Source organism: Mus pahari, chromosome 7 (assembly GCF_900095145.1).
Source record: "Mus pahari chromosome 7, PAHARI_EIJ_v1.1, whole genome shotgun sequence".
Lineage (NCBI taxonomy): Eukaryota > Metazoa > Chordata > Mammalia > Rodentia > Muridae > Mus > Mus pahari.
In genome coordinates this window covers 71,429,577-71,455,434 of record NC_034596.1, presented here as the reverse complement: position 1 = coordinate 71,455,434, position 25,858 = coordinate 71,429,577, and the positions used below count along the sequence as shown (strand labels likewise).

General features: G+C 47.5%; 1 protein-coding gene across 10 annotated transcripts in view; it reads right to left on the bottom strand.

Annotated features, from left to right (window-relative positions):
* Window positions 1-7,035: 7,035 nt before the first annotated feature.
* The window catches only part of Syne2 (spectrin repeat containing nuclear envelope protein 2), a 304,126-nt gene continuing 285,303 nt past the window's right edge, over window positions 7,036-25,858 (bottom strand). For 6 of the 10 annotated variants that reach the window (XM_029540656.1, XM_029540660.1, XM_029540658.1 and 3 more), the window contains 14 exons: window positions 25,368-25,550; window positions 24,034-24,171; window positions 23,597-23,791; window positions 18,991-19,273; window positions 18,408-18,476; window positions 17,384-17,523; window positions 15,343-15,445; window positions 14,025-14,227; window positions 12,823-13,023; window positions 11,899-12,027; window positions 10,362-10,553; window positions 9,746-9,817; window positions 9,058-9,104; window positions 7,063-8,151 (listed from right to left, as the gene is read on the bottom strand). In XM_029540656.1, coding sequence (XP_029396516.1) covers window positions 7,929-8,151; window positions 9,058-9,104; window positions 9,746-9,817; window positions 10,362-10,553; window positions 11,899-12,027; window positions 12,823-13,023; window positions 14,025-14,227; window positions 15,343-15,445; window positions 17,384-17,523; window positions 18,408-18,476; window positions 18,991-19,273; window positions 23,597-23,791; window positions 24,034-24,171; window positions 25,368-25,550 — 2,178 coding nt within the window. In that variant the 3' untranslated portion in view covers window positions 7,063-7,928. Of the gene's footprint in view, window positions 8,158-9,057; window positions 9,105-9,745; window positions 9,818-10,361; window positions 10,554-11,898; window positions 12,028-12,822; window positions 13,024-14,024; window positions 14,228-15,342; window positions 15,446-17,383; window positions 17,524-18,407; window positions 18,477-18,990; window positions 19,274-23,596; window positions 23,792-24,033; window positions 24,172-25,367; window positions 25,551-25,858 lie in introns of all 10 variants that reach the window. The other 4 variants (XM_021202357.2, XM_029540659.1, XM_029540662.1 and 1 more) reach the window with 4 other exon arrangements.

The following is a 25,858-nucleotide window of genomic DNA, read 5'->3' as shown; positions in this document are numbered from 1 at the left end:
ATGTTATATAAGTAACAAAAATATACCATCTGGTATGTGAAATGGTATTTGTGGAACGCTGTGTGCCAGACACAGTTTTTACATTTAATCTTCATAATCCATTACTGTGACTCTATTTTAATTGTCAGGATATGGAAGCTAGAAGGCCAAGTAGATTTACTCAAGGTCACACAGAACAAATGCTGGAATGGACATCCAGCAGTTCCAGGCTAGTGCTGGCAAGGGGCGGGGCTGAGTGGTCTTACCTTGCATGCTGTGGGCATTATCCCAAAGCACTGCAAAAAAGAATTCCAAAAATTTTATCTCTTTTGTTTCCTACCCTTGTGCTACATTCCCCAGCTTCCCCCTCTCCCCAATAGATTTTTAGACAATAAATGAGGGCAGAGAGTACTCCTCCTTCGTGGCTCTTAAGAACCTCCTGCTTTGAGATGAGTTATGTAGAATAAGTGAGGAGGGGCTTCTACAGACTGAGGGATCCATGCCATTCACTGGGAACTGAAATGGAGCTCTGAATAAGAAGTTAGGACAGGGTTAAGAGATTGGAGTTAAACCGGGTAGTGGTGGGGCACATCTTTAATTCCAGCACTTGGGAGGCAGAGGCAGGGGGATTTCTGAGTTCGAGGCCAGCCTGGTCTACAAAGTGAGTTCCAGGACAGCCAGGGCTATTCAGAGAAACCCTGTCTCGAAAAAAAAAAAAAAAAAAAACAAGTCTGTATTTTATCCATGGGCAAATTAAAGCTCAGAGGGGCCACCTGACCTGCTCAAGGACTTTGCAACTTCTAGCCAAGGCTGGGTTGGAATTCCAGCCTCTTCACTGGCTGCTTTCTGTGGCTCCAGGATGTTACCTGTGGAGTAGTGTTGTGATGACAGTTGGTGACAACATGGGTGACTTCTCTGTCCCCTTTCATTTTTACCTTCTCAGTGTAGAGCGGGTCTGCTTGAACCTTGTGAGGACAGCAACAGTGATTGACAGGAGAGGGCTAGCCATGTTTCTCCTGTCCTGCCTTCTTGGGTTCTTGAGCCAGGGGGTCTGCCGTCACTTCCTGGGACTTCTTTTTCCTCCAGGGCATCTGAGCTTCCCCCACACCTTGATAGGATACCAGTGTGAGTGCTGCATCTCCCAGGCACCACTGTCTCCCCGTGGGGGCTGAACGCACTACATACTGATTTTCCCCTCTAGCTCTCAAACTTCATGGATCCAGTAGCAGCTGTAAATTGTGAGCTGTCTCAGCATACATGAGTTTAAAAATACCAAGGATCATCTTCCCTTGTTGGCCAGCCTGTTGTTTCTCTTTGTGAGGGATAAGGATTTTTAGCCTGAAATAGTTCCCAGCAGCTGAACTGTCAGCGTTCATTTATTTGCCTTGTGAGCCCTGGATCTATAACGTTATGGGGCAGTGGTCATGTGTCCTTCTGAGCCTGTTGGTTGACTATAACTTGTCATATTTTCAGACAGATGCTGTGTATCGTTAGACTAATGTGTTGGTGACAGACTTAACTGTGGCCGTTTGAGTTGCATGTGGTAGCTCATTCTAGGAGCCCAAACACTTGGGAGACTTGCTATGAATTTGAGCCTAACCTGGGCTACAGACTGAGACTCTTCATCTCAAAAAGCCCAGTAAACAAAAAGACTGTGATGCCTTTAAGACTAACCATCCATTTGTCTGGGAGCCCTTTGTCCTTACCACGTCCCTTTAATATCTATGGAGCTGTTGTGGAGGGAAGTTTAATGTGACATAAATAAAGTGCTTTTCATCATTTGGGTTTGAAGAACATATTTGTTGGGAGCTGAATGTAAACACTTATAGTTGTTGGGCTAAGCAGTGTCTGGTTTTCTTCCATGAATTCTCTTTTGGGGTTTATATTGTTGAAAACTGTGGGCGTTCTTCCTAGGAGAGGGAACCTTAGTGTGGATACTTTGCCTACCCCTTCTTCCCTTAGGTTTTCTAAACAGGAACAACTTAACTTATGATCACATCCTCACTTGTGACATATGGCCATGGGCACTGTGTATGGATGTAAAAATTCCCAGTATGTAGAGAACCCATTTATTTTTCAATTTATTATTCAATCTATTTGGGTAGAATTTCTGTAACTATGTATAAAAAATTCACTTATTATTCAATTTATTTGGGTAGATTTTCTGCACTTTTATCATCTGAGTCAACTGATAATATACCCTTCAGAGACGGGGTGAAGTCATTCACTCATACTGAAGTTATTTTTGTGCCTATGGTCATTTGAAGCTTTCCCCATCCAAGTAGGGAAGGAAAGTGTGAGCAATTTGCTTAAGATTGACTCATGCTTTATGAGTGTTTGGGGGAGACCACAAGCTCCACAGGAAAGAAGGCAGAAGAGGTTTCCCAGGGGCAGGAGATGGGGAGAGAGCGAATGTATGTGTGTGTGTGTGTGGGGGGGTGGGTAGTGGTGGTGGTGAGGCTCAAACTTAAACTCAGAGGTCCTTAGGTTGAAAAATGTCTATATCAGTAGCCTTTAAAATACCAACAACCCTTGGACCTACCCCAGCGTGCCTTCCTGAGGGCGGCGAAGGCCTGTGGGCCACTCTCGGTGGAGCACGAGACTGGAAGGAATTGGACCTTCTGCTAAACTTCTGCTACTTGCCTCAGAGCAAGGAACCTTAAAGCGATTCAGTGACTCAAGGAAAAAAAAACTGTAACAGTTAGATTTGTTTCCTTTACTTTCCCACCACCACCACCCCAAGACTACGTAGACCACACCCAGTTATGGTGAGAGCGAAAGCCTACCTTTTCTCCCTGTCCACTTTAATAACTTAAAGTGACAGACTTGTTAAAAATGGCCCCTGTAAAACTGCTGGGGAACAGGACAGGCGGCTGGAGTATCTGAAGAGTGAAGGGTCTGGGTTGGAGCACACGCTGACAGGCTTCACTGCCTAACCCTCCAGGTAGGGCTTCTGCCCAACTGGGTTAGTAACAGTCAATCAGGGATGGAGAGATGCTGACATACTGAAGCGGGATGTCCACAGTGGGAGGCGGAGGTTCTGTCTGTATCATAAGACAGCCTACTTACGTGTCAAGAGGTTGAACAGTACCTTGAAGACAGGCTCTTTTGTGTAGCCTTGGTTGCCCTGAAACTAACTCTTGTAGACCAGGTTGGCTTCAAACTCACAGAGATCCATCTGCCTCCACCTTCTTAATTACTAGGACTTAAAAGGCATGTGCCACCACACCTAGCTCAGACAGACCATTCCCTCATTTAAAGATGCAAACTCTTATTTTTTAAAAAATCACATATAGAGTCTTACTATAGCCTAAATTGACCTCTCGAGCCCCCAAACTTTGAGGGATCAAATGACATCACAGCTGGAAAGTTTTGTACTGTGAAACTTTCTTTCATGCATAAAATCACTAAAAATAGTGTATAAAGTTACCTTCAGCATATATGGCTTAGATATATGTGAAATATACTCCCATCCCTAGATCTTATGTTTATATAATAATTTTCAAAAATGCCTTCAATTCAAAGTATTTCTAGTCCTAAGTAGAAGTATCTGGGGTAGACATAAGCCACCTATATAATTCATTTCAGAAAACTGGCAATGAAGAAGTCTGGGCTAAGTGACTCTTGTCATTTTTAGATGCTTTCCCCCCAGCAATGGATGGCCAGGGTTGAACTACTAACATATTAGGATGATTATTGTCAACTGGAGCTCTTAATCTCTGTGGGAGCACACCTAGGCAGGAAGACCCACCTAACCAGGCAGCGGGAGTCCATGGACTGATGTCCCTTGCCTGAGGGAAGAGGAGAAGCTAATAGAACACAGACATTTGTGTGCCTCCATGTTCTGACTGAGGTATTTCATTACTGCGACGAGATGCACACATGCAGGAAGGTCTCATTCCAGACGGTTGTGGGTCTCGAGGTCTCAGGTTTTCACAAAGATAAATAAATGTAAGTGGAACAGAGAGCTTAGAGGCAAAGCCTTCCAAAAATCTTTCAAAATGATTTTTGGGGGCTCAGTGATTAAGCACACTGCTCTTGCAGAGGACCTGAGCTCAGTTTCCAGTCCTCGCATCAGGTGGCCCACAACTGCCTGTAACTGCAGTTCCAGGGGATCTGACATCCACTTCTGGTCTTTGTAGACGTCTCCACTCGTGTGTATGTACCACACACAATATGCACAAGTATACATTTAAAGAAAAAGATGACTACATTTTTTTCCTTGACCATTTCAATTCTATTTATCCGATTCTTCCACTTCTCCAAGATCTGTCCCTTTCCGACCCACCCAACTCTGTACAAGAACAGTTTGTGCTATCCAGATATTCTTAGATGTGTGGCCTTCACTGGAGCCACCAAGGGCCACACCCTTAAAGAAAATAGACTCTCCCTCTCCCAAACACTATCAACTTCCAGTAGCTCCTAAGGCAGGAGTGGGATTTAGCACCCACCTCCCCTCTCCATGATGAAGTTGTGTCTGGCCTGAGCCAGCACTGATCTTGTGCATACTGTCTCTGTATGTGCAGCCATCGTTCTGTGTCTAGTGTGTCCTGTTTCTTGTCACCCTTATGCTGACTCTTACAGTCTCCCCTTCCACAATGAGCCCTGAGCCTTTGGAGGAAGGGGGTATGACAGAGATACAGGGCTGAGCCTTCTACAGTCTCTTATTCTCTGCGTCTTGATCAGTTGTGGGTTTTTCCCTGTGAATTACCACCTACTGGGAAAAGCCTCTTATGAGAGTTGATGGATGCAGTAATCTATGGCTATAACAGTAACCCATTAGGAGTTAGTTTAATACAGTAATAGATCCTCCCTTTAGGATGTGTTTTCTGTCCACACACAGGTCATTGGTCCTGATAAGAAAGGAAGATGGGCGGTTAATCCCAAGACATTCATACCACTATTGTAGCAGTGGTATTGTAACTGTCTTGCCAGGATGGCTGTTGCTATAGTTCTCAGGGCTCACAGCTGGGCAAGACTGGTGACTTTGGGCCAGGAGTGGTGGCTTTTAACCCTGTCACTCTACAGACAGAGGCTGGTAGAAATCTGAGTTCAAGGCTTGCCTGGTCTATATAGTTGAGTTCTAGGCCAGCCAGGGCTACACAGTGGGGTTCTGTCTCAAAAAACAAACAAACAAACAAACAAACATTCCTTCCCGACTCTGGTAGCAGGAGTAGCACCATCACGTACTGTGGAAAGCTGGCCAGTAAGGATGAAGAAGTGGCAGCTTAACTTCTCTGGATTTTGTGACTCAAGTGAGTTGTGTCTTCAGTACTGGGCTTTCCTATGGAGTCCTAGAGTGTAATCAAGAATATCGGTAATAGCCTGTAATGTTTCAAATCATTATTATTTTTGTGTATGTGTGGGAGGGTCTCACTATATAACCTTGGCTGGCCAGGAATTTAGAGATCCAGTTGCCTCTGTCTCCCCAGGGGTGCTGTAACACCAAGTGAGGCTCTCCTTCAGTTTTAATAGATGGCTTTGCTAGGTGTCACAGTTAGGCTCTTTCAGAATTTGCAATACAGCTTTTCAGGCTCTTTAAAGGTCTGTTGACTTAATCAGCTGTTTTATTGTGATCCACATGGCTTTGTAAGTGACTTGACCTTCCCTCTCTTGGAGCTCCAAAGCCCTTTTTTATATTTTGCATTTTTAGTATTTTAACTATAATATATTGTGGAAAATTTCTTTTCTCATCTTACCTATTCAGTGTCCTCAGGAATCCTTTCCCTAGGTTTGGGAGATTTTTCTTCTATGATATCTGTGAAAAGATTTTCTAGGCCTTCACTACACCTTCTCCTTCCATGCCCAGAATTAGATTATGTTTTTTTATGGGGTCCCAAACCTTTTCCATGCTGCATGTTACTGTTATTATTAAATTCCTCTTGAGCTTCACTGAATGATCCAATCCCTTTGTCTTTCATCCCTGTCTGTTTTTGACACAATCCATTCTGTTGCCCAGGCTTCCCACTGAGGCTTTTTTATGTGGTTTATTAAAAATTTAATTTCTAACATTTCCATTTGAATTGTCTTAAAAAAAACAAAACAAAAAACCCCAAAACCTTAAACTATTTAGACCAGCTCCTTTATTTTGTCTCTGTCTTGAGTTGTTTGAATATAGTTACAATCATTCTTTGGATTCTTTAAGTTTTTCGATGTCATTTTCATTAGGGGCCATAACTGTGGGCTTTGTACATCTGGAATTTGTTGGGTGAGAGTTGTTTTTTAAAAGCGTATTTATTTTTATGTATATGAGTGTTCCATCTGATTCTACATCTGCATATCAGAAGAGGGCATCAGATCCCATTGCAGATGGTGGTGAGCTGGGATGTGGGTGTTGGGAATTGAACTCAAGACCATCAGAAGAGCAGCCAGTGCTCCTAACCACTGAGCCATCTCTCCAGACTGGTTGAAGACTTTCTTTTATCCAAGTCTTCATCTTTCAGCAGAGGTATTTAGTGTTCAGGATGCTAATTCACAGAAGCACTGGGAATCTCAGTTTCCTCTTTGTCTGGTAAATGGAGATACATCCTCTCTCCAGGTCTTCAGTTTCTCTGCTACAGTCTGGCAGTGTCTTCAGTTCTAGAACAAGTTTCACCTGGCAGTAGGGACGGACTAGTCCTGGGTCTCAAGGCCGGTAGAACTCTGGACAGTGGGTTATATAGGTGGTGACTCAATGGTCCCTGGTGGCTATTGTGTTAGGATCTGGTGAGTCCTGGAGGGAGGGGAGACAGGCTAGGAGGAGGAGGCTGTCCCTAGCAAGCAGCCAGAGGCTAGGATGGAAAGTGCAGGTTTCCTATGGGTCTACAGGACATGCGATGGCTACAGCCTCCCTGGGACCAGCTGAGTCTCAGGGAGACAGAGAGGAGGGGGCAGTGTGAGGGAGGGAGAGCGAGCACAGTCAGTCTGCCTAAGTGGCTGGGTCTGTGCCACAGGTGGCAGCTGCAGGGTCCATGGCAGCCGTGGGCTGGGATCAGGTGAGTCTAAGATATCTGTTATGTTTGGAAGACCGAGCGCACCCCTGACCTCCTTTCTAACAGAGTCCATACACAAGCTGGCTTTTTTTTTTTTTTTAATGAGAAAACATCTGAGTTGACATATCACAAATAGTTCCAAGTTTCTTTACCAACCCCTGGTGGCCAAACAGCTCAACCAGACCTGAAGTATCTCTTTAAACGTGAAAAGTCTTAAAAAATTAAATTATAAAAACATCCCTATCAAGTCTGTAGTTTGGCATTTACTGTACATTAGTCAAAAGCTCAGGCTAAAATCTGTTTTTTGTTTTTTTTGTTTTTAAATCAAAGTTTACATTATACATACAGATTCAGCATTGTTTAAAAAATATGCACAAATAACGACATCCATGCAATAAAATTTCCTTAGAAATTTTTAAAGTAATGTAAAAGAGCTGACCTGGGTACTGAATGGGAGATTTTGGTTTATAACCCGGGAAGTATAGACTACTAGCTGATTGGAGGAAAACTGATTCTAAATATTTAAAATGTGTTTGAATCAACCAATCAGCTCAGTGCACAAGCATTTCCGAGCCATTACTAAGGTAGGGGACCCACTAGCTTCTTGGATATAGGTCATTTATGTGCTGAACATCATTGTTCATGGGCCTTATGAGCTGTGCTACAATAACAGTGTTTTCCAAAGTGTGTGGCTCTTCCGGAGACGCCGCCCCCCCTTCCCGGAGTTCTCTGAACCCATCTAGTAACTTTATCTGAATGCCAGGTCCTGCTGTACTTGATTCTCTGTTCCAGCAGAAGGACGTCTTGTCTGAGTTGTCCTGGGCTCCCAGAGTCCACTTGGACAAGAGGAGGGAGGTGTCTGCACCAAGTCCCTGGACCTTGTCAAGGCAAAGTCACTCCCGGGTTGGTCTGATCCCACGAGCTGAGCACTTGTGGCCAACAGGCTGTCGGCCAAGGCACTGCAGCTGGTGGAACCCTCTAGGTGGGAGGCGGTCCGTTGGTGTACCGCAGCATGGGGTAGAAGGAGCGGGCAAAGTTGTTGGCCTGGGTGCAGCTGTAGTCATCTTCAGAGGCAGGCAGGAGGCAGGCCAGGAGCAGCAGCAGCAGGAGAAGCAGCTGCAATGGTAGCGCTGCCCTGATCACCCTTGAGAGAAAGGAGCGCCTTGGCTGGGAGCTGCTGGGGCTGTCGAGGTGAGGCGTCCTGCTGACAGAGAGGTGGGGGGGGGGCACTCATCAGGAGGGTTCATAAGGCACACTCGCCATCATCTGACTTCATGCTTAGGGAAAGAAATCAGGGTTCCGGGATGTGTGGCTCAAACAAGCTGGCAGCTGGGGTGATGGCTAATTAACACTTAAATTGATAAGGTATAGATTCATACAGGAGATAAGCCTTTGGGCATGGCGGAGAGGGATTTTCTAAAATAGGCTAACCTCGAGCACAAGGTCCCCAATGGAGGAGCGGAGCTGAAGGAGCTTGCAGCCCCATAGGAGGAGCAACAATACGAACCAATCAGTATCCCTAGAGCTCCCAGGGACTAAACCACCAACCAAAGAGTACACATGGAGGGACCCATGGCTCCAGCTGCATATGTAACAGAGGATGGCCTGTTGAGCATCAATGGGAGGAGAGGCCCTTGGTGCTGTGAAGGGGAATGCCAGGACAGGAAGCAGGAGTGGGTGGGTTGGTGAACAGGGGAAGTGGGGATGGAATAGAGGGTTTTCAAAGGGGAATCCAGGAAAGGGGATAAAATTTGAAATGTATATAAAAGAATGGGAGGCACCATTCCACAGGCTGGGACTCAGAAGAAAGGATTAAGCGAGCTGAGGACAACTATTGTCTCTCACTGCTTCTCGGCTGTGGGAACACTGTGACCAGCTGCCTCAAGCTCCTGCTGTTGTGATTTCCTGCCATGATGGACCGACTGTACCCCTGGCACTGGGAGCCACAATAAACGGCTTTACTTCCACTGCTTTGTCAGTGTGTTTTGTTGCAGCGATAGAAGCGATAGAAATGTAACTCAGAGAGCTGGGGTGCACTTCTGAAAGGGGGGCTCTGTCCTCTCCACAGGAGCCCATGGGGAGTCACTGGGAACTATAATCCCATTACCTGCTGTCTGTCTCCTCCTCTTCCTCTTCCTCTTCTGCTCCAAACTGCTGGAACAAAGAAGCCCATTATGCCACGTGTCCTTCCTTAGGTTAGCTACCCCTCCCCCACCCTTTTAGGTCACTTTCAGGACTAGAGTCACACCACATGTGATTCAACTTGATGACCTAGGGAGTGATTAGGTAGGTCTGTTAAGCCATCAAGATTTTCATATTTCAATTTACCGACCCGATTTACTGGAGACATGAGGAAATCCCTCGAGGCCCTCACCTACAATCTACTGTGATCTCAAAGAACACTAACTCACCAGGAGAGAGCCTTTCGAGAAAAGTCTTTAAAAAACAAAATCATTTTTTAATCATCATTTTAAAGGGCCAGAGAGATAGCTCAGCAAGTAAAGGCACTTTCTGTCGAGCCTGATGACCCAAGTGATAGGAGAGACCCGAGTCCTACCAAGTCCTTCTCTGACCTCCACATGCAGACAGTGGCATGTCTATATAGGCACACTCAAAAATAATCGTTATTAAAAACATTAGAATTTCTTTTGGCCAGAAGATTGGTTGAAATAGATTTGTGCTATCACAGAAGGTCCACAGGTGTGCTATCACGGGGCCTTGGACTCTCACGATTCTGCCATCTTAGTGACATTGAGAGCCATGTTGGCATGTTTTAAGGAAGGAAGGGCACTGACCTTTGCAAAGGCTGCTGGGAGCTGTTCTCCTGAGTCCACCTCATCAAAGCTGGTCAGAGAAGCATCTGGATCCTGAAAGCCACACCCAGTTGTTCAGTTAGGGCCGCCTGCACTGTGTTCCATGAACCCTTAAAGGAATAGCCTGTTCCCATCCTATCTCAAATCCTTCTAATCTAAATCTCTCCTCCCGTGTAAAAGACACTTTCTCAGACAAAAGGCCATACAGCCAAAGCACTGGAGACCCACGATCCCAATTGGCTGTGAGTCTCCGTCCATCATAGATTTGTGACTGCCCCAGCAGGGGGAGGCCACAGTCTGGTATGCTCATTGAGTTACAGCACATTTTCAGGAGAACTGAAGCTCAACAGATTAGAGGATAATTAGGAAGGAGGCCAGGACAGTCCTGAGAGAAAGTGAAGGCATGTATCCAGCACCAAGGGAGAAAAGACGGCGGGGCCCACCTCACATCTTCCTACTGACAGATAGGTAGGATTGTCATCATGTGCACGGGGCTGGACCCTTCACTCGGACTGCCTTACCACAGTGCGGCTACAGCCTGCCACCCCACCTGCCTCTTCTGAGGTACCCTGGCCACTTGGCAAGTGGCCTGACTCACCAGGCTTCCCTGCAAGGACATCAGATCTTGAGCCACTTGCTCTCTCAGTTGCTTGAGTTTCTTCTCGATCACATGGACCTTCTCTTCGGCCTCAATGTAGTCTTCCCCCTGCCCCTTAACCAGAAGGCTGGAGGAAATCTCCTGCAAGGAGCTGACTTGAGGCTGATGGGCTACCAACTCCTTATCTAGGCGCTGAGAACAAAATGGTGTAAGACAGTTGTCAAGGGGAGGACGGTGTAGCTTTCTGTGTTCTGGGACGAATGCTAGGCGCAGCTCTGATTCCAGAACTTTCTTTGGATCGTTGATACCAAATAGCTTTGCACTATTCAGAAAGCGGCTGAATAGGTTGTGCCCAGTCCCTGTTTTAACTCTCTTGAACTCTAAAGATACTCTGATATTGAGAAATTTGAGGGAGGAAGGGAAGGAGTGTGCTATGAAAAGCCCAGACCCTTATACTCTAGGGCAGGGAAACTGAAGCCAGTATACCCACACCTGTTAGATGTAGCACACCACTTAGATACCTGGTGGGCGCACCAGGCCAGTCACTTAAGGGCTGTCTTCTTGCTATGCTGCTACCTCCATTCAAGTTAAAAGCAGAAGATTCCAATCCCTTGGTAGCCACCTGAGGTACGGAGGTGGGAGATACCCACTCATGTAGAAAAGTTCTCTTGGGCACTGTGATATAGGGAGTGGGACTCTACAGAGATTTTAGTATAGAATTTTGTAAAAGCAATCCCAGCAATTTTAAATATAAAATACTGAAAATGAAACTACATGTAAGCTTATAGGTAAAAATAAGTCCCCTTTGAGACATGTGAGAATGTAGAGGTCTTAGGTTGGCTGATTAGTGAAAAATAATCTATAAAGACACAGTTACCTCCAGAAAATAGGGCATTTCTACTATGAATATAGATAACTCGTGCAGCTCATCTTGGGCAATATGTCCTCTCTCCCCCGACCAGATGAACATTACAGTCAGCCCTCTTTGCCCATGGGCCCTGTACTCATAGTCTATCAGCCATGGATCAAAAAAAAAAAAACACAACAAAGAATTACCACTGTTCTGAATACATGTATATGAATGCTCTCCTTATTATTCCCTAAGTGTGGCATAACAGAAATTTATATAGCATTTACATAACTCATTTATATTATACCAAGGATTGTAAGTAATCAAGAGAGGATTCAAGACGCAAGGCAGGATATGTGTAGATTATATGCAAAGAGATGCCAAATATGTATAAATATTTAAATATGCACAAACAAAATAAAGATTTTACCTGGTGGACTCAAGTACCCCCAAATCTGGGTATGTGTAGGAGTGTAAGCCCACTGGATACCCAGGGATGGATATATTAACAATGGAAAAAACATGCCTCAGTGGCGTTCACTTTCAAAAAAGTACCTTTAATACACTGGTGTCCCTTATTCTTAAAAGCATCTGGCTCTGGCTTCTCACCTCTCTGCATGCACCCATGAGTCACAGCCACCAACAGGGCCCAGAGCACTGGATGGCGGGCCTGCACAGGAAACTTACCATTAGCTCTTTCTGACATTCCAGGAGGACCTGGCGGTCGGCCTCTGGGCTGGTGACGTGCGCTTTCTGCCTGCGGCTCTCTGCAGTCGCTAGCCACAGGAGCAAGTCTTGACTCAGCTGGTGAAAGTCCTGCAAGAAACAACCCTCCTGAGAGCCCCGTTCTTGGTGGGGGCTGAGGGAGGGGAGTGCCTGGAAGGAGCTTGCTTACACATCCCCACTAGTCAGTAAGCAAAGGACCAGATTTCAGTGACAGGCCAGGAGCTCAACCAAGGAAAGAAAAAGGCAGGGAGGAAGAGGGGGCATGGTTATAAACTGATACTGACAGTGCGGGAGGGGAGGAGTGGGTGTGAAGACCAAATATTTAATCCACTTTCTAGGTGCAATGGTTGTGGGATCCCGCCCCACATGACAGACTGTGATAGACTCATGTTCCTAAAGACAGACTCAGAGCTAACAGGTGGGTGGAGAGCTAACGCACGCTCAACACTCATGTGGGTTGGGTAGTAGGCCAGCATTATACATATCACATTGTTCAGTCCTAAAAAAAAAAAAAAATGAGCCCTAGAGTCAGGCTCAGGTCTCAGAGGGGAGCGCTGATGTCCCAGAGTTTCAGGGAATTGTTCTGAGTATCAAACTGCTCCCGTATTCTGGGCCAGGTCTATGATTCTCTCTGACAAAAGGACAGAGAGTGGCAGTTCCCTCAACCGGGTGGCATGATTGCTGTGACCCTTACTACCAGGGTGGGTATGGGCAAGAGACCTGGAAATGCTGGGTATGCACGGGGTCATTTTAATGGCATAGGGGTGAGGAGGGGAACTTTTACTTCCTAGCTTAAGCCAGCCTGGGGATGGTAAAAATATCTGCAGTTCCTAGCGCATGGGCCAGGCTGCTGCCGGGACAGGGCCCTGGGCTGAGTCAACATACCTGGCACTGCATGAGTGACTGCCGTAAGTCTCCTCGCCAGCTGTCCATTACACCCTGGACTGAGTCCCAGGACAGACTCAGCTGATGGAGCCTATTTCGGAGTTCTGTGGCTTCGGGGCTCTGGCTTGGCAGATATTCCTTGTGGCTCACATTGACGGAGACCATCAAGGCCTTGTAGGTATTGAAGGCTTTTAGTATCTCCTAGGGGAGGGATCAGGTTAGGGCTCCGGACGCCAGGGACGAGGGGCTCGTCATGAATACCTGTAAGGGACAGACCTCCTCCACACTTCTCCGAGCAGTGGGCACCAGGACAGTGGGTACCAGGACGAGCGCGAGCTCGCCCGTGAGTGGCTGAGAAGCATCAGCTGAGGGAGCTGCCTTACAAGGTCAGCGAGCTTGGCTGGCCGGCAGGGTTGGGGATCCAGAGGCCTGCCTCTGACAGGCTTGACCGGAGGCATGAGGAGAGCCTGCTGACCTCCACAGTCCCTTCTCTGTCACTGGCTTAGGGACACTCCTAGGTAAGACTAAAACTTTTCCAGATAAAGACTATGTAGCTACTTTGTACTTCCCCTAGGGACCCTAGAAACATCACTCCTCTAGGAGGAATGGTAACTTCTGTATTCACAATGGGTAAGCACAGATGTGAAGAGAAACTGGACACCCTCAAGACTCCTGTCTTGGGTGTCAGGACCTCAGACTTATCTGCTCAGGGGACCCCCAAAATGCAGGGCTCAAGCTGCCCCTCCCCTGTACCCTGGGCTGGTGCTCCCGAGACCTAGGGCTGATCATATGAGTAACAAATCTTTAACTGTATCACAGCGTAGCCACAGTAGTCAGACCAATGGGATTGCTCAGCCAGTGAGCTGATCTGAACCCTTCCCAGGAAGACTCCACCGTTGGTCTCATGTAGAACTACCACATACAGCTCAGAAGGTTGGCTTTACGCTGCCTGACGATGGCTACCAGCACCTAAATCTACAATCCAGATCTTTCCAGCCCTGAGGACCTGAGTCAGCTGTGCTCTGCTAGGTTTGGGGATTTTCTGTAGACACTCTCTCACGTGAAAAGAAAAACCGGTGTCTTGGTCCTTACTGAGGTAAAAGCCACTCCAAGCCCAGGTCTTACCTGTTTGTCCAGCAGCACAATGCTAACCCTGCGAGCCTGCTCTGTACACCCCCCTTCCACCCCACGGCTCCACTCACTTGCAGTCTCTTCACCCTGAGCGCGATTTCCTGGATGTCGGAGGGAGGCTCGGCCAACTTCAGAGCTTCCAGCTCGGCCTCAGTTTTCCCAAGCCAAGCAGCGATGCTGCCGATATCAGACTCGAGCTGCTGCACGGTCTGTTTTAGCCTGAGCTTGCTGTGAAGCTCCTGCGCCTGGATCAGCTCCCACCTGTCGAAGGCACCTGGAACGCAAAGCTGCAGATTAAAGCCAGCAACAGTGCAAGCGGACCTCAGCCGTGAGTGGTCGGTTTGGTAAAGGTGAGTCAAGGATGCTCCACGGAGGAGCCAGAGTTCTCTTGTCAGGAGTCCCCAAGTTCTGATCCAAGGCCCACCCCTCCACTCCCACAAAGGCTGGAAGGAGGTGGGGACAGAGGCGAGGAAACCCAACCCGTGGCCAATAGGTATTCTGGCCTCCGCTCGGTATTTTAGGTTGCCTTGCTGTTTTGATTCACAGAGATCAACATGAGGTGATCAGCTCTACTTTGCAGGAGCTCAGCAATGACTTTGGTAACTGGACTAGTCTAGGAAGCACCTGAGACAATGTGCTAATTACCACCTTCCCATCTTGTTTTTCCTTACACAGGCAAGTCATTAAAACATGCCTATCATAACCCGGTGGTGGCAGCACACACCTTTAATCCCAACACAAAGGAGGCAGAGGCAGGCGAGTTTGTGAGGCCAGCCTGGTCCACAGAGTAAGTTCCAAGACAGAGCTACACAGAGAAACCCTGTCTAGAAAAAAACAAAAAAAAAAACCATGCATTTCATCTTATGGTGATCCTTTGTCATTCACTGTGTAAAGAACAGTTTCCAAAGGGTCAGGGATGCAGCTATGTAGGACACTTGTCTACCAAGCCTAACCCCAGCACTACAAGAAAAAAAATCCAATTTAAAATGAGATGGCTGGGGGCTGGAGAGATGGTTCAGTGGTTAGGAGCACTGACTGCTCTTTCGAAGGTCCTGAGTTCAAATCCCAGCAACCACATGGTGGCTCACAACCATCCCTAATGAGATCTGACGCCCTCTTCTGGTGTGTCTGAAGACAGCTACAGTGTACTTATATATAATAGTAAATAAATCTTAAAATAAAATGAGATGACTGGGGACTCACTCATTCATAAACACAAATAGACTCATTCCAAACTAACTGAGGCTGTTGTGGGGAAGGTTCAGAAGTCTTGGGAAATTCCTCCATCTCTTGATCCTTAGTTAAAGTTCTACATCATCAAGTGATAGCTGAACACCTAGGCCGGGACACCAAGCTCCACATACCCTAAGGGCTGCCCGTTTTTGGTACCTGGCTGCTGTCCTGTTAAAGTGGTCAGCTGCTCATCTTCCTGCTGAGCCTCCTTTAAGTCTTCTTTGCTGTCATCGGTGCCTTGACGTAATAGCAGCTTTACCTGGAACAAGCCAATCTTTAGGTTACTTCCTTAAAATCCTAGAAACAGTTAAAGAACATCTAGGTTCTGCGAACAGATCCCAACAACAGGTGACCCATGAGTAACATGGTCACCATTGTACCTGGCAAGATTGGTAAGGAAGCAGGCTGAAGGCAGAAAGCCAACAACAGCCAAGGAAACAGATGGCACATCAGTGATGGGGGTGAAGTGGCCTGTTTCTGTATCTGAGGGTCTCCACCCAAATGATGGGAAAAGTCAGAGGTGACCCTGATCTTAGGAGACAGCTCCTGTGGTAGCACTTTTACACTCCCACACTGTTTTACAGTGTTCCCACCCCTCCGCATCACCCAGTCGAGGTATTCAGCATTTTCCTCACTGTGAATGGGAAACACAGGATCCTTTGCCTCCCTCGGTCATTCATTATCAAGCATTTATCCTTCCATGTACACAGTGACTCTCTGCTCCCTCAGAGCTGATTGGCCTATTACATCAGGCCTTTACAAAAATAAATGGATCCCTCTTAGAAAAGCTGATCCAACAAGGGACTGGATTCTCCGGATCCTGTCCACGTGACTTCTTTGTGTGGAATTCGGGGAAATGAGACTTTGTATCTCTGGTAAGGAGCTGAGCTGTTGAACTTGGGCGGGTAAGGAACACAAGCCTAATGCCTGGGAGAAGTTGAACCATGGCATAGGGAGAGGTTTCCTGGGCTGGTAGGGTTTCCTCCCACAGTCATAGGCTGCAGCACCGATGGAAACAATAAAAGGGATAGCTGTCAGCTAAGCAAGAGGAGGAATCCCAAAGTGGGCACAGCCACGTCTGTATCACATCTGACCAGCTGAAGGCAGAACTGTCCCCAGTTATATAGTAACAGTCACTGGCAGACACAGAGGGCATGCTGGCTAAACCCACTGGCCCTCCACCTCCATTTGCCTTGACTACTCTGAATGATGCCTGTGTCACTACACTGCAAATGACATTTTAACCTCAACTCCCTTACAGTGACTGCTCTGAGCTAACACCTGTCTCTAGCCACTCTTTAACCTCATGCTGTCTCCAGCTGCTCCTTCACCAGCATTCCAAAAACTCATGCAACTAAGAGGTGCAGGTATAGTTGTTATAATAAGCACCCCAATACAGTATTAGTAAGGACTACCCTGGGGGCCTCCTCCCTGTACACACGTTAATCCTAATGTTCACTGTCAGGCGAGGAAGGCTTACAGACCACCGGATGCTTCACTGTCAGGCTTGGGAACCTAACCCACGTCTCTTCGCCACCAATGCAGATGATGATGAAGTCCTGTTCTGTTTTCTGACATGCGGTCAGCAAGCAAATATAGCACAGATTTGAGAGGCAGGAGGCGGCTCAGGAAGGCTCTGTTATTTATTTGGAGAATTGTCGCTAACAGAAATAGTTCTCTCATTACCACTCTTCATCACCTCAATGTCAGCACACAAATGTGGGGGCTGGAAACCTTCCTTTCTTTCTTTACTTTTTTAAAGTAGAAAGATCCACTTTTTTTGTTTGTTTTGTTTTGTTTTGTTTTTCAAGACAGGGTTTCTCTGTGTAGCCCTGGCTGTCCTGGAACTCACTCTGTAGACCAGGCTGGCCTCGAACTCAGAAATCTGCCTGCCTCTGCCTCCCAAGTGCTAGGATTAAAGGCATGTGCCACCACTGCCCAGTTGAAACCTTTCTTTAAATCTAGTCTATCTGCTGGGTTCTGCCAAAGCAGGGATACCTCAAGCAGAGGGCCTTGTTCTCTGGGTGGTGCTGGGACTTGAACTCAGGTCATACTAAGCAAGCTCTAACACTGAGTGACATCCGCTTCTGAAAGTCCCCTCAGAAGAGATCCCATCACTATATGAACAAAACAGATCCAGAGAGACTGGAAATGCCCACATGCACCTGGGCTACGTGCCCAAGGGGTCAGGACTTACATAGTCTGGTTTGTAAGGCGTGCTGGCATCTGCGGGGACTGGTGCCGCAGTCCTGTCACCTTCCATGTGTTTGTAGTGATGCTTGGAATGGGAAGGGCTGTCGGGAACATGCCACGGGTGGCCCTCAGAAATGGATTTACCTAAAACAAAGCGTACCCCCCCAGAGTTAGGGTCTACTCTCCAGGCAAAGGATTTCTACTTAGTGACATAAACATGGTCACGGGTGACATGGCATCAGGTTATAATATCAAAATGAGTTCTGCAGCTTTCCTTGCAAAGCATGCAATGTTTGCAAAAGGTCAGTATGTCTTGGGAGGGGATGAAATGAGTCATGCAACTGAGCAACATGGCACCTTCACGAGATGGGACCACAGCAGGAGCACAATGAACATATGATTGGCTGCGGGATGAGCGGTGTTCTGGATGGAGCTGGTGTGGGGATGCTAGGCAGTAAGGCTAGGTCTGGGGGGGGCCAAGAGGATGGGAGGCCTCTGAGCGGGAAGGGCAAGAGTGACTGGGAAGATGGATTCAGGGACCAAGCAGCGGCAGATAGCCCTCCACTGCCACTGAAGACAGGGAAAGGGTGGGGTGTAGGCCTCAAGTGGCAAATGGAAGGAAGGTTTCTTCTGCCATGGCAAAGGCAACGGTCCCTTCTAACCCCTGCTATCCATCTTAGGAAATCACCGGAAGCAAGGGAATAGCCTGAAACCAAGCCACCGTGAAGAAAGCTTGGCCCATGCTGAAGCAAAAACCAAAACAACAAAGGCGCCATGACAACGGTTCTTTCTGCCAGCCTGGAAGTGGGGGTGGGAGGGTGGGGGGAGGGCGTTGAGAGCACTCTGGTATGTAGGGAGCACGCAGGTAAGGGTGAGTACAGCAGTGTAAATACACCATGACACGAGGACGGAGGCGCATGGTGTCCACGGAGGCACAGGTCAGACATGACACGGGAGCGAGGTTGAGGATGCAGTGTGTTGCCATGGGATGCGGCCATGTTGAGACACATGCACGGGCAGGGGCCTACCAGAAGATGCTTGCAAAGATTTTGTGGTCATTTTAAGATAAGCCTCAGGATTTTCAGGGATTTCTACATCTGAAAAAGAATAATGTCATTGTCCTCCCTAGAGGCCTGAGGAGTAATGCCCAGGTACTAAGTCGACATAGCAGAGTCACTGCCAAGTGGGAGGAGGAAGTTAGCTGCTTCCTATCTTTATCAATAAAAGAATTTTAAAAACCAGAAGGATTTCCCCCCATCAACTCCTGTTCATAATAGTGATGGGTTCGGGGCACACGTGGCAAGAAGAGCCATACTCAATGTACTGATAAGCTTTGCTAAATGGTGCAGAAAAATCAATCTATGAGCCTCCAATTGGGTGGAATCATCAGCGACCAGCCCTAAAGTCAGCATGTGACTGTCATCCCACCTATAGCAGGAGCAAGCTAATTCTCAGGAGAGGCCAAAGGTGAGCAGGGCAGAAGCCAAAAAGCCACAGGCTGGCACCAGCCATACACTGGACTCTGAATCACTGAGAAATTGCTGTGTCGCTATGGTGCTAGAAATACAGCCAAATGGGTCAAGTTCACAGGCCCCGGGAAGCCATCTTTACCTGACAGTGCGCTGTAGAATGGGCCCTCCTCGTCGTCTTCGTGAGAAGAGGATCCCCCCACATCACCTGTGTGATCCCACTCCAGAGGGATAGAGTCCACACTGACGGGGGTCTCACAGCCAGACCGCTCGTGTCCCAGAGCCGGGGGCACAAGGTGACACAGTGACTGGGGAGATGTGGGCTCCTCGCTCTCTCTCCTCTTACGCCAAGAGTCAGCCTGGATCTCCCTGGGGTCTTCTATGTCCGTCTCGTTCTCAGATGCCTCCTTCTCATCGTCTAAGCCCTAAATGGGAAGACCCAGGCTTTAAGTGAGCTAGTTGAAAGGCTACTGCAGTGGCAAAGAGCTTTGGAAGTCTGCCTGTCGGGCAATTCTGGAAATAGCCGGCACTAGCATTTCTAGTGTGGTAAGATGGCTGGGGGTTAAGGGGTAGCCTTTCCTATACATTTGTGAGGACCTGAAGATTCGAGTCGAATCCTCAAAACCCAAGTGGAAAGAAGGCATAGTATTCTGAGTGGCTCAAATCTCAGCGGTCCTATCAGCAGGATTCCTGTATAGTCATCGGCCAGCTATATACAGCATATGATGTACACTGCACAGTAGTGAACAAGTTGGAAGGTGAGGATCAGCAACTATAGATGCCGTGGGAACTCCACACGTGCTCCATGATACACTTGCACAACCCTCACACTCAAATGTGTGCACACACACCCATGCACGCATGCATGCATGCATGCACGCACTGTATTTTAAAAGTTCTCAGGTCTTATGCATGCTTATTCAACTTTGAACAATCCACAGTGGGGTCTGCAATCTGCATTTTGAAAAAAACTACATTTTTTTTCCATTGCAGAAAAAAAAAAAAAAAAAAGAGCAAAGCTGATGTCTGGGCTGACAGAAACATATCTTCAAGAATCATACCCTCTAGCTTTTTCTTTGTGTGTGTATGTACATCTATGAGTGTGTACATCTGTGTGCGGGTATATGTATATGAGTGTACATCTATGAGTGTGTACATCTGTGTGCAGGTGCATGTATATGTGTGTACATCTATGAGTGTGTANGTGTACATCTATGAGTGTGTACATCTGTGTGCAGGTGCATGTATATGTGTGTACATCTATGAGTGTGTATATCTGTGTGCAGGCGCATGTATACGTGTGTGCATCTATGAGTGTATACATCTGTGTGCAGGTGTGTGAGGAGTCTGCAGGTTGGCAGTAGGTACTGTGATAGTTAACTTTGATTCTCGACCTGGTGAGATTCAGAACCACCGTGGAAGCACATCTCTGGGCATGCCAGTGAGGGGGGCGGTGGTTGGTGGGTTAGGGTAACAGAGATGGAAAGACCTATGCTAAGGGTAGGTCAATACAGGTCCATGAGTCCTAGGCAAAGATGAAAGACTGAGCCACGTGCCAGCATTTATCATTTTCTGCTTCCTGACTGGAGGCAAGGTGACCAGCTGCCTCAAGTTCCTGCCACTGCATCCTCCTTCCCTGCCATGATGGGCGGTACCCTTGTGAGCTAAATTAAACTTTTCTCCTGAAGTTGGTTTTGTCAGGTATTTTGCGTCTGCAACAAGCCAAGTTAATTAACGCAGGTGTCTTCCTCAACTGCATTCTGTTCCTCCAACTGAAGGTAGGGTTGACTGGCTCAGCTGGGCTAGCTGATCAGGAAGCTCCAGGACCCTACTGTCCTTCCCAGCACAGGGTGATGGCGCCTACTGCTGTGCTGAGCTTTTTATACGGGTGCTAGGGACCCAAACCCCAGTCCTCATGCTTAGTACAGCAAGGACTTTACTAACGGTCGCCTCCACAGCTCTCATTTATGCTTTTTAATTTACTAACATCACAGTGTAGTGTCTCTCTACGGCAGATATTCTTGTGCTCTATAGAGAAAAGTGGCTGTAAGCAAATGCCTTTAAAAAATGAAGACTTCTAGCCAGGTGTGATGGCGCACGCCTTTAATCCCAGCACTTGGGAGGCAGAGGCAGGTGGATTTCTGAGTTCGAGGACAGCCAGGGCTACACAAAGAAACCCTGTTTCGGAAAAAAAACCAAAACCAAAACCAAACCAAAACAAAACCAAAAACAAAAACAAAAATGAAGACTTCTTAGAGACTTTCTGAGGCTGCACCGATTGGAAAAAACAACTACCTTTGAAGTTGGCCAAGTTGGACCACACAGAAAAGAAACCATCCAGCTAATCACGGTGGCCGAGAAGTTTCTGTTCTGGCCCAGGAAGATGGGGACAATGAGTGAGGACCCTGACTCTATGTGAACTCCCCACACCACCTTGAATTCAGAGGACGTCAAGGTCCCTTTGGAAAGCTGACACATTTGACACTTTAAATGGGAGAACAGTGCCAGACAGGCAAAGACATCGAAAGCTCCCAGACACGAGGGGAAGAGGACAAATTATACCCCGTAGCAGCTGTATAATGTATATAATGCAAGCTAGACAGTTTTCAGTGAGTTCTAGGGACCACTGACGTTGACCAGAAAAACCCTGTCCTAAGGATCATGGGGGCCGGGAGGGGAGCACACCTCCAGACACCATGCTTCCCACTGCTAAGTACCTGTCGCTCTAAGCCAATAAGAATGAAAATAGAACGTCCCATCCCTGCCACCATTTTGGCTCCTGTTACTGTTGTACTTTTTTTGGCACAATTTTTTCAAATTAGTTTCTCATTCAATCACTATCTTGAAAGAGAACGTTCTGGAGTAAGTACTATCATTAAAAACAGCTCTGAAAAGGCACAGCCACTGCCATGTATCATAAAACATGTATGAGGTACTTCACGATGCCATACTGCCCTATGCAGTAACACTAGAGCACACACTGCACACACGTTAGAAGCATTACTGAGACTTGATCCACCTTTCCAGCAGAGAGCCCCGAGGCCGGCATGACATAGCTCTGTACAGAAATGCACGCTTAGGGTTTCCTTTTCATCAGCCACACACTTCAAAATTAAATAATTCATTCTTTCTTTCTTTCTTTCTTTCTTTCTTTCTTTCTTTCTTTCTTTCTTTCTTTTTTCCCCTCCGAGACAGGGTTTCTCTGTGTAGCCCTGGCTGTCCTGGAACTCACTTTGTAGACCAGGCTGGCCTCGGACTCAGAAATCTGCCTGCCTCTGCCTCCCGAGTGCTGGGATTAAAGGCGTGCACCACCATGCCAGGCTAATAATTCACTTTCTTCATGAACAGTTAAAAACTGCAATACACCAAAGAAAGAAAGAAAAGAGAAGGGGCTGGAGAGATGGCTTAGTGGTTAAGAGCACTGATTGCTCTTCCAGAGGTCCTGAGTTCAATTCCCAGCAACCACAAGGTGGCTCACAACCATCTGTAAAGGGATCTGATGCCTTCTTCTGGTGTGTCTGAGGACAGTAACAGTGGATTCACATACATAAAATAAATAAATAAATCTTTAAAAAAGAAAGGGAGAAAGGAAGGAAGAAAGAAAGGAGAAATGCAAAGGAAAAAAAAATCCCCCTGGGGGCTGGAGTGTTGGGCTGGCTCAGTGGTTAACTGTATACACTGCTTTTATGGAGGACCGGACTTCAGCTCCTAGCAGCCACACCAGGAGATTCACAACTGCCTGTAATTCTAGCACCAAGGATCTGATACCTCATTCTGCCTCCAGGTGTTCTCTGAAGGTTTTCTACTAAGATTGAAATATCCATTCTGCAGGGAAGCTCTTTAAACAGGAAGGTACACAACTCAAAATAGCTTCAGGAAGTTGCTGAAACTGACCAGATTCACTAGGCCCCTCCCTTTCAGAGTAAGCAATAAAAGCTGAGTCCCCGCCAGATGGAAGCAAGCTGAGCTGCAAAGGAGACTCAGACAAGCCAAGCTGTAAAGACGGTTCTTGAGGTCAGAGCAACTGTCTGGAAAAAGCAGAAATCAGCTGCCTGGAAGAGGTTTAGACCAGAGTCACTTGGAAAGGACATTTTCCAACCTGGTAAGCTGCCTGCAGGCTGTGCAGTATGCTCTGGGTTCCCAGCTTTTGTGACCTGTCACCCATGCTGGGATGGGCTTTGGGGATGCAGCTGTCTTTGAGCCATTTCTACTCCTGTAAGCAACTCTTCACCTATATTCCTATAAGTAACCCTATAAAACTCATTGGTTCACCAAGCTGGACTTTGATGGTATCTGTATTGTGGGCTCACTATGTAAGGTAAATAGACATGTGTAGCTCAGGAAAAGTACTGTCACATGCACAGAGGCACTTGCACTCATATGTACAAACTCATACAAATAAGCACATAACTAAACTAAACTAAAATGTAAAAAAAAAAACCCAACAAAACAAAATCCTTAACTCATAACTCCACAGCCATTGGGTTCACGCAAAGATGGCTGAGCTGGGGCAAGCAAGACTCAATACCAATCTAGTGCAAATCTGCCATGATTGGATGGGGAGAGCTCCAAGGAGGAATAGAACTGCTTCCTTGGACCACAATTGAATGGAGCCCTTCTTTTTAGCCATAAGTAAATCATGGGTCCAGTACAAAGTTACCGTCCTGACCCTTCGAACATCCAGTACAATGTACTCACTGAGCAGCCGGGAGCCCTGGTCGGTGGGTTCCTGGGGTGTGGGTCCTTACCGGGGTGTGGGAGGTCAGGCGGCGGTGGAAGCGAGACACTCTGCCGAACACCTCCTGACAGTAGCGATGCAGCTCCTCCAGCTCGTCCTCGATCAGGACAGCGTCCAGGGGCTCACTCTTCTGAATGAGCTGCTCCCCAAACACGATGAGCTGGTCGATCTTGTTGGTGTTCAGGGTGATCTCCTGTTGGAAGCCCTGTTTGGAAGGTGAGATAGAGAGAGTCTTTTTCTTTGTGTTTAGTGAGCTTTGTCCTCAAAACAGGCTGTTTACTAAAAGGCCCAGTGTCCCCAGAATAAGCAATATAAGTACATGGGTAAAGTGTAGCCTGTTGCCTGGAGAATTCTGGAACATTCTCTGAGTACCAGCTAAAGCTGGCACTTGGCCGGCTCTCTTCTACAGAGGCACCTTTTTACAGATGCTGAAGAAGGAGCACTCACGTTCAGTTGGCGCATCTTGTCCTCGGCGTCACTCTCTGAGAAGTGTTCTACGTTGGTCAGCTGCAGGTCCATTTCTGTGAGCCAAACCAGAATGCTCTCCCTGGTGCCCTCAAACTCTTCTCTCTGGTTGGTGAAGTACTGTGAAGGAAGGAAGACCATTCTTGCACTCCACGGTCATGTTTGGCTCAAGGAGAAGATGCTGAGAGCTATCAGGCAGAACCCTGTCTCTGAGGTATCCCAGAGACCTCAGCACTGCATCTGGAGCCTGGGGGCTTGTCTTGGCTGTGTGGTACCCCGCCCCCCAAATACTCGGGTCCCTGGCTTCTACCTTAGGGAATTCGAAGACTTGGTAATATGCAACATGTTTGCTTAGGTCCTTTGAGGAATTTGAAATTCTGGGTTTTCTAGTCTAAATCAGTGGCTCTCCTTGTCCACAGAGAATAGGGGCAGACATCCCAGGGGCCATTCTTATTAGTCTGCAGTGGTTTTCCCATGAAAGAAGGTTGAGCAGCTTCAAGATAGGAAGGTGCTCATCTGGGTGGGAATGTTGGCACACGCTTGTAATCCTAGTAGCCTAGGAGATTGAGGCAGGAGGATTATGAGTTCTAGGCCAGTCTGGATTACATGGTGAGTCTCGTTCTTTTAACACAGACACATGGTCTTTTAAAGGGGACACACGGGGCTTAGGTGTGACTGCCCCATTTACTATCCAGTAGTTATGAATGTGTAAAACATAATCGTTCTCTCCAATGATAAAAGAGGCCTCCCAAGTTACCATTTCCTTTGAGGAGGGCTAAAAAAATAAAAACAAAAAGTCTAGATTCTCATCTTCCTAGACTGCTTTGAGGTTAATCAGTGTGCTCTAAACCTCAGACAGTTACTGTCCCAACACCCCACTCAACAGAGTGGGTACGTACTTTTGTGTTTTATCCATATTTCTGATGCAGGGCTGATAAAAACAGATGGACAAGCCAAGGCTCTTTGCAGACGTGCATGTGTACTTGCCCTGGCCCAGGAAAGCAGTGCCCCAGACTCTGTGGGCAGTCCCAATGCTAACACCTACACCCTTGGGTTACAGACTTTGTAAAGAAAGACGTGTTTTGTTAACACAGTTCACACAAGCAGGCTCTGCCTGAGAAGTCCTATGCAAATCCCTCTTTAAAAATGAACGTTGGCAGCCACCGGCTCCTTTGTGTGGGAAGAACGTTAGGATAACACAGGCTTTCCGTGAAATCTACCTGCTGCCGTGCTGCCAGCCTACCATGGCATATCACATATCACCTCTCGCTGAGTATCTGCCTCAGCACCCTGGGGAGGGACCACAGGTGGGTTACCCTGAGTCTCCGTAGGATGGCTGTGACCCGCTTCTGCAGATTGTCCCACCGCTGGTTGCCCTCGTGCACCATCTGCTTCAGCTTGCTGGCTGTGTCTGTGCGGTTCTCTCGAGCCAGCCGCCGGTACTGTTTGTTGATGAGCTCCAGTTGTGTCAGTCGTTCGTGAATCTGCCGCTGAAAGGCCTGTGGCAGGAAGTGGAGGTCAGCACCCACGGGCGAAGGGCTGGGAACCCCCCCCCCCACTTTGCCAACCCCCAAGTGGCTTGCTTCACGTGGCTGCTGCCCAGGCAATAGGAACCAACCCCACATCCCAGGTCAACGAGACCGGCAAAGCACAGGTGCTGGTGTACAATGGATGTTTTTGGCAAAGCTGTCCTAGAGGCTGGTGGCAGTGACTGCGCTGGGAGCATCTGGCCATGCAAAGTCACTTAGCAGCTTCTGAGCTACAGCAGGTGTGGCTGGTGGTGAGAGAAGGGAACGGGAGAGGCTCA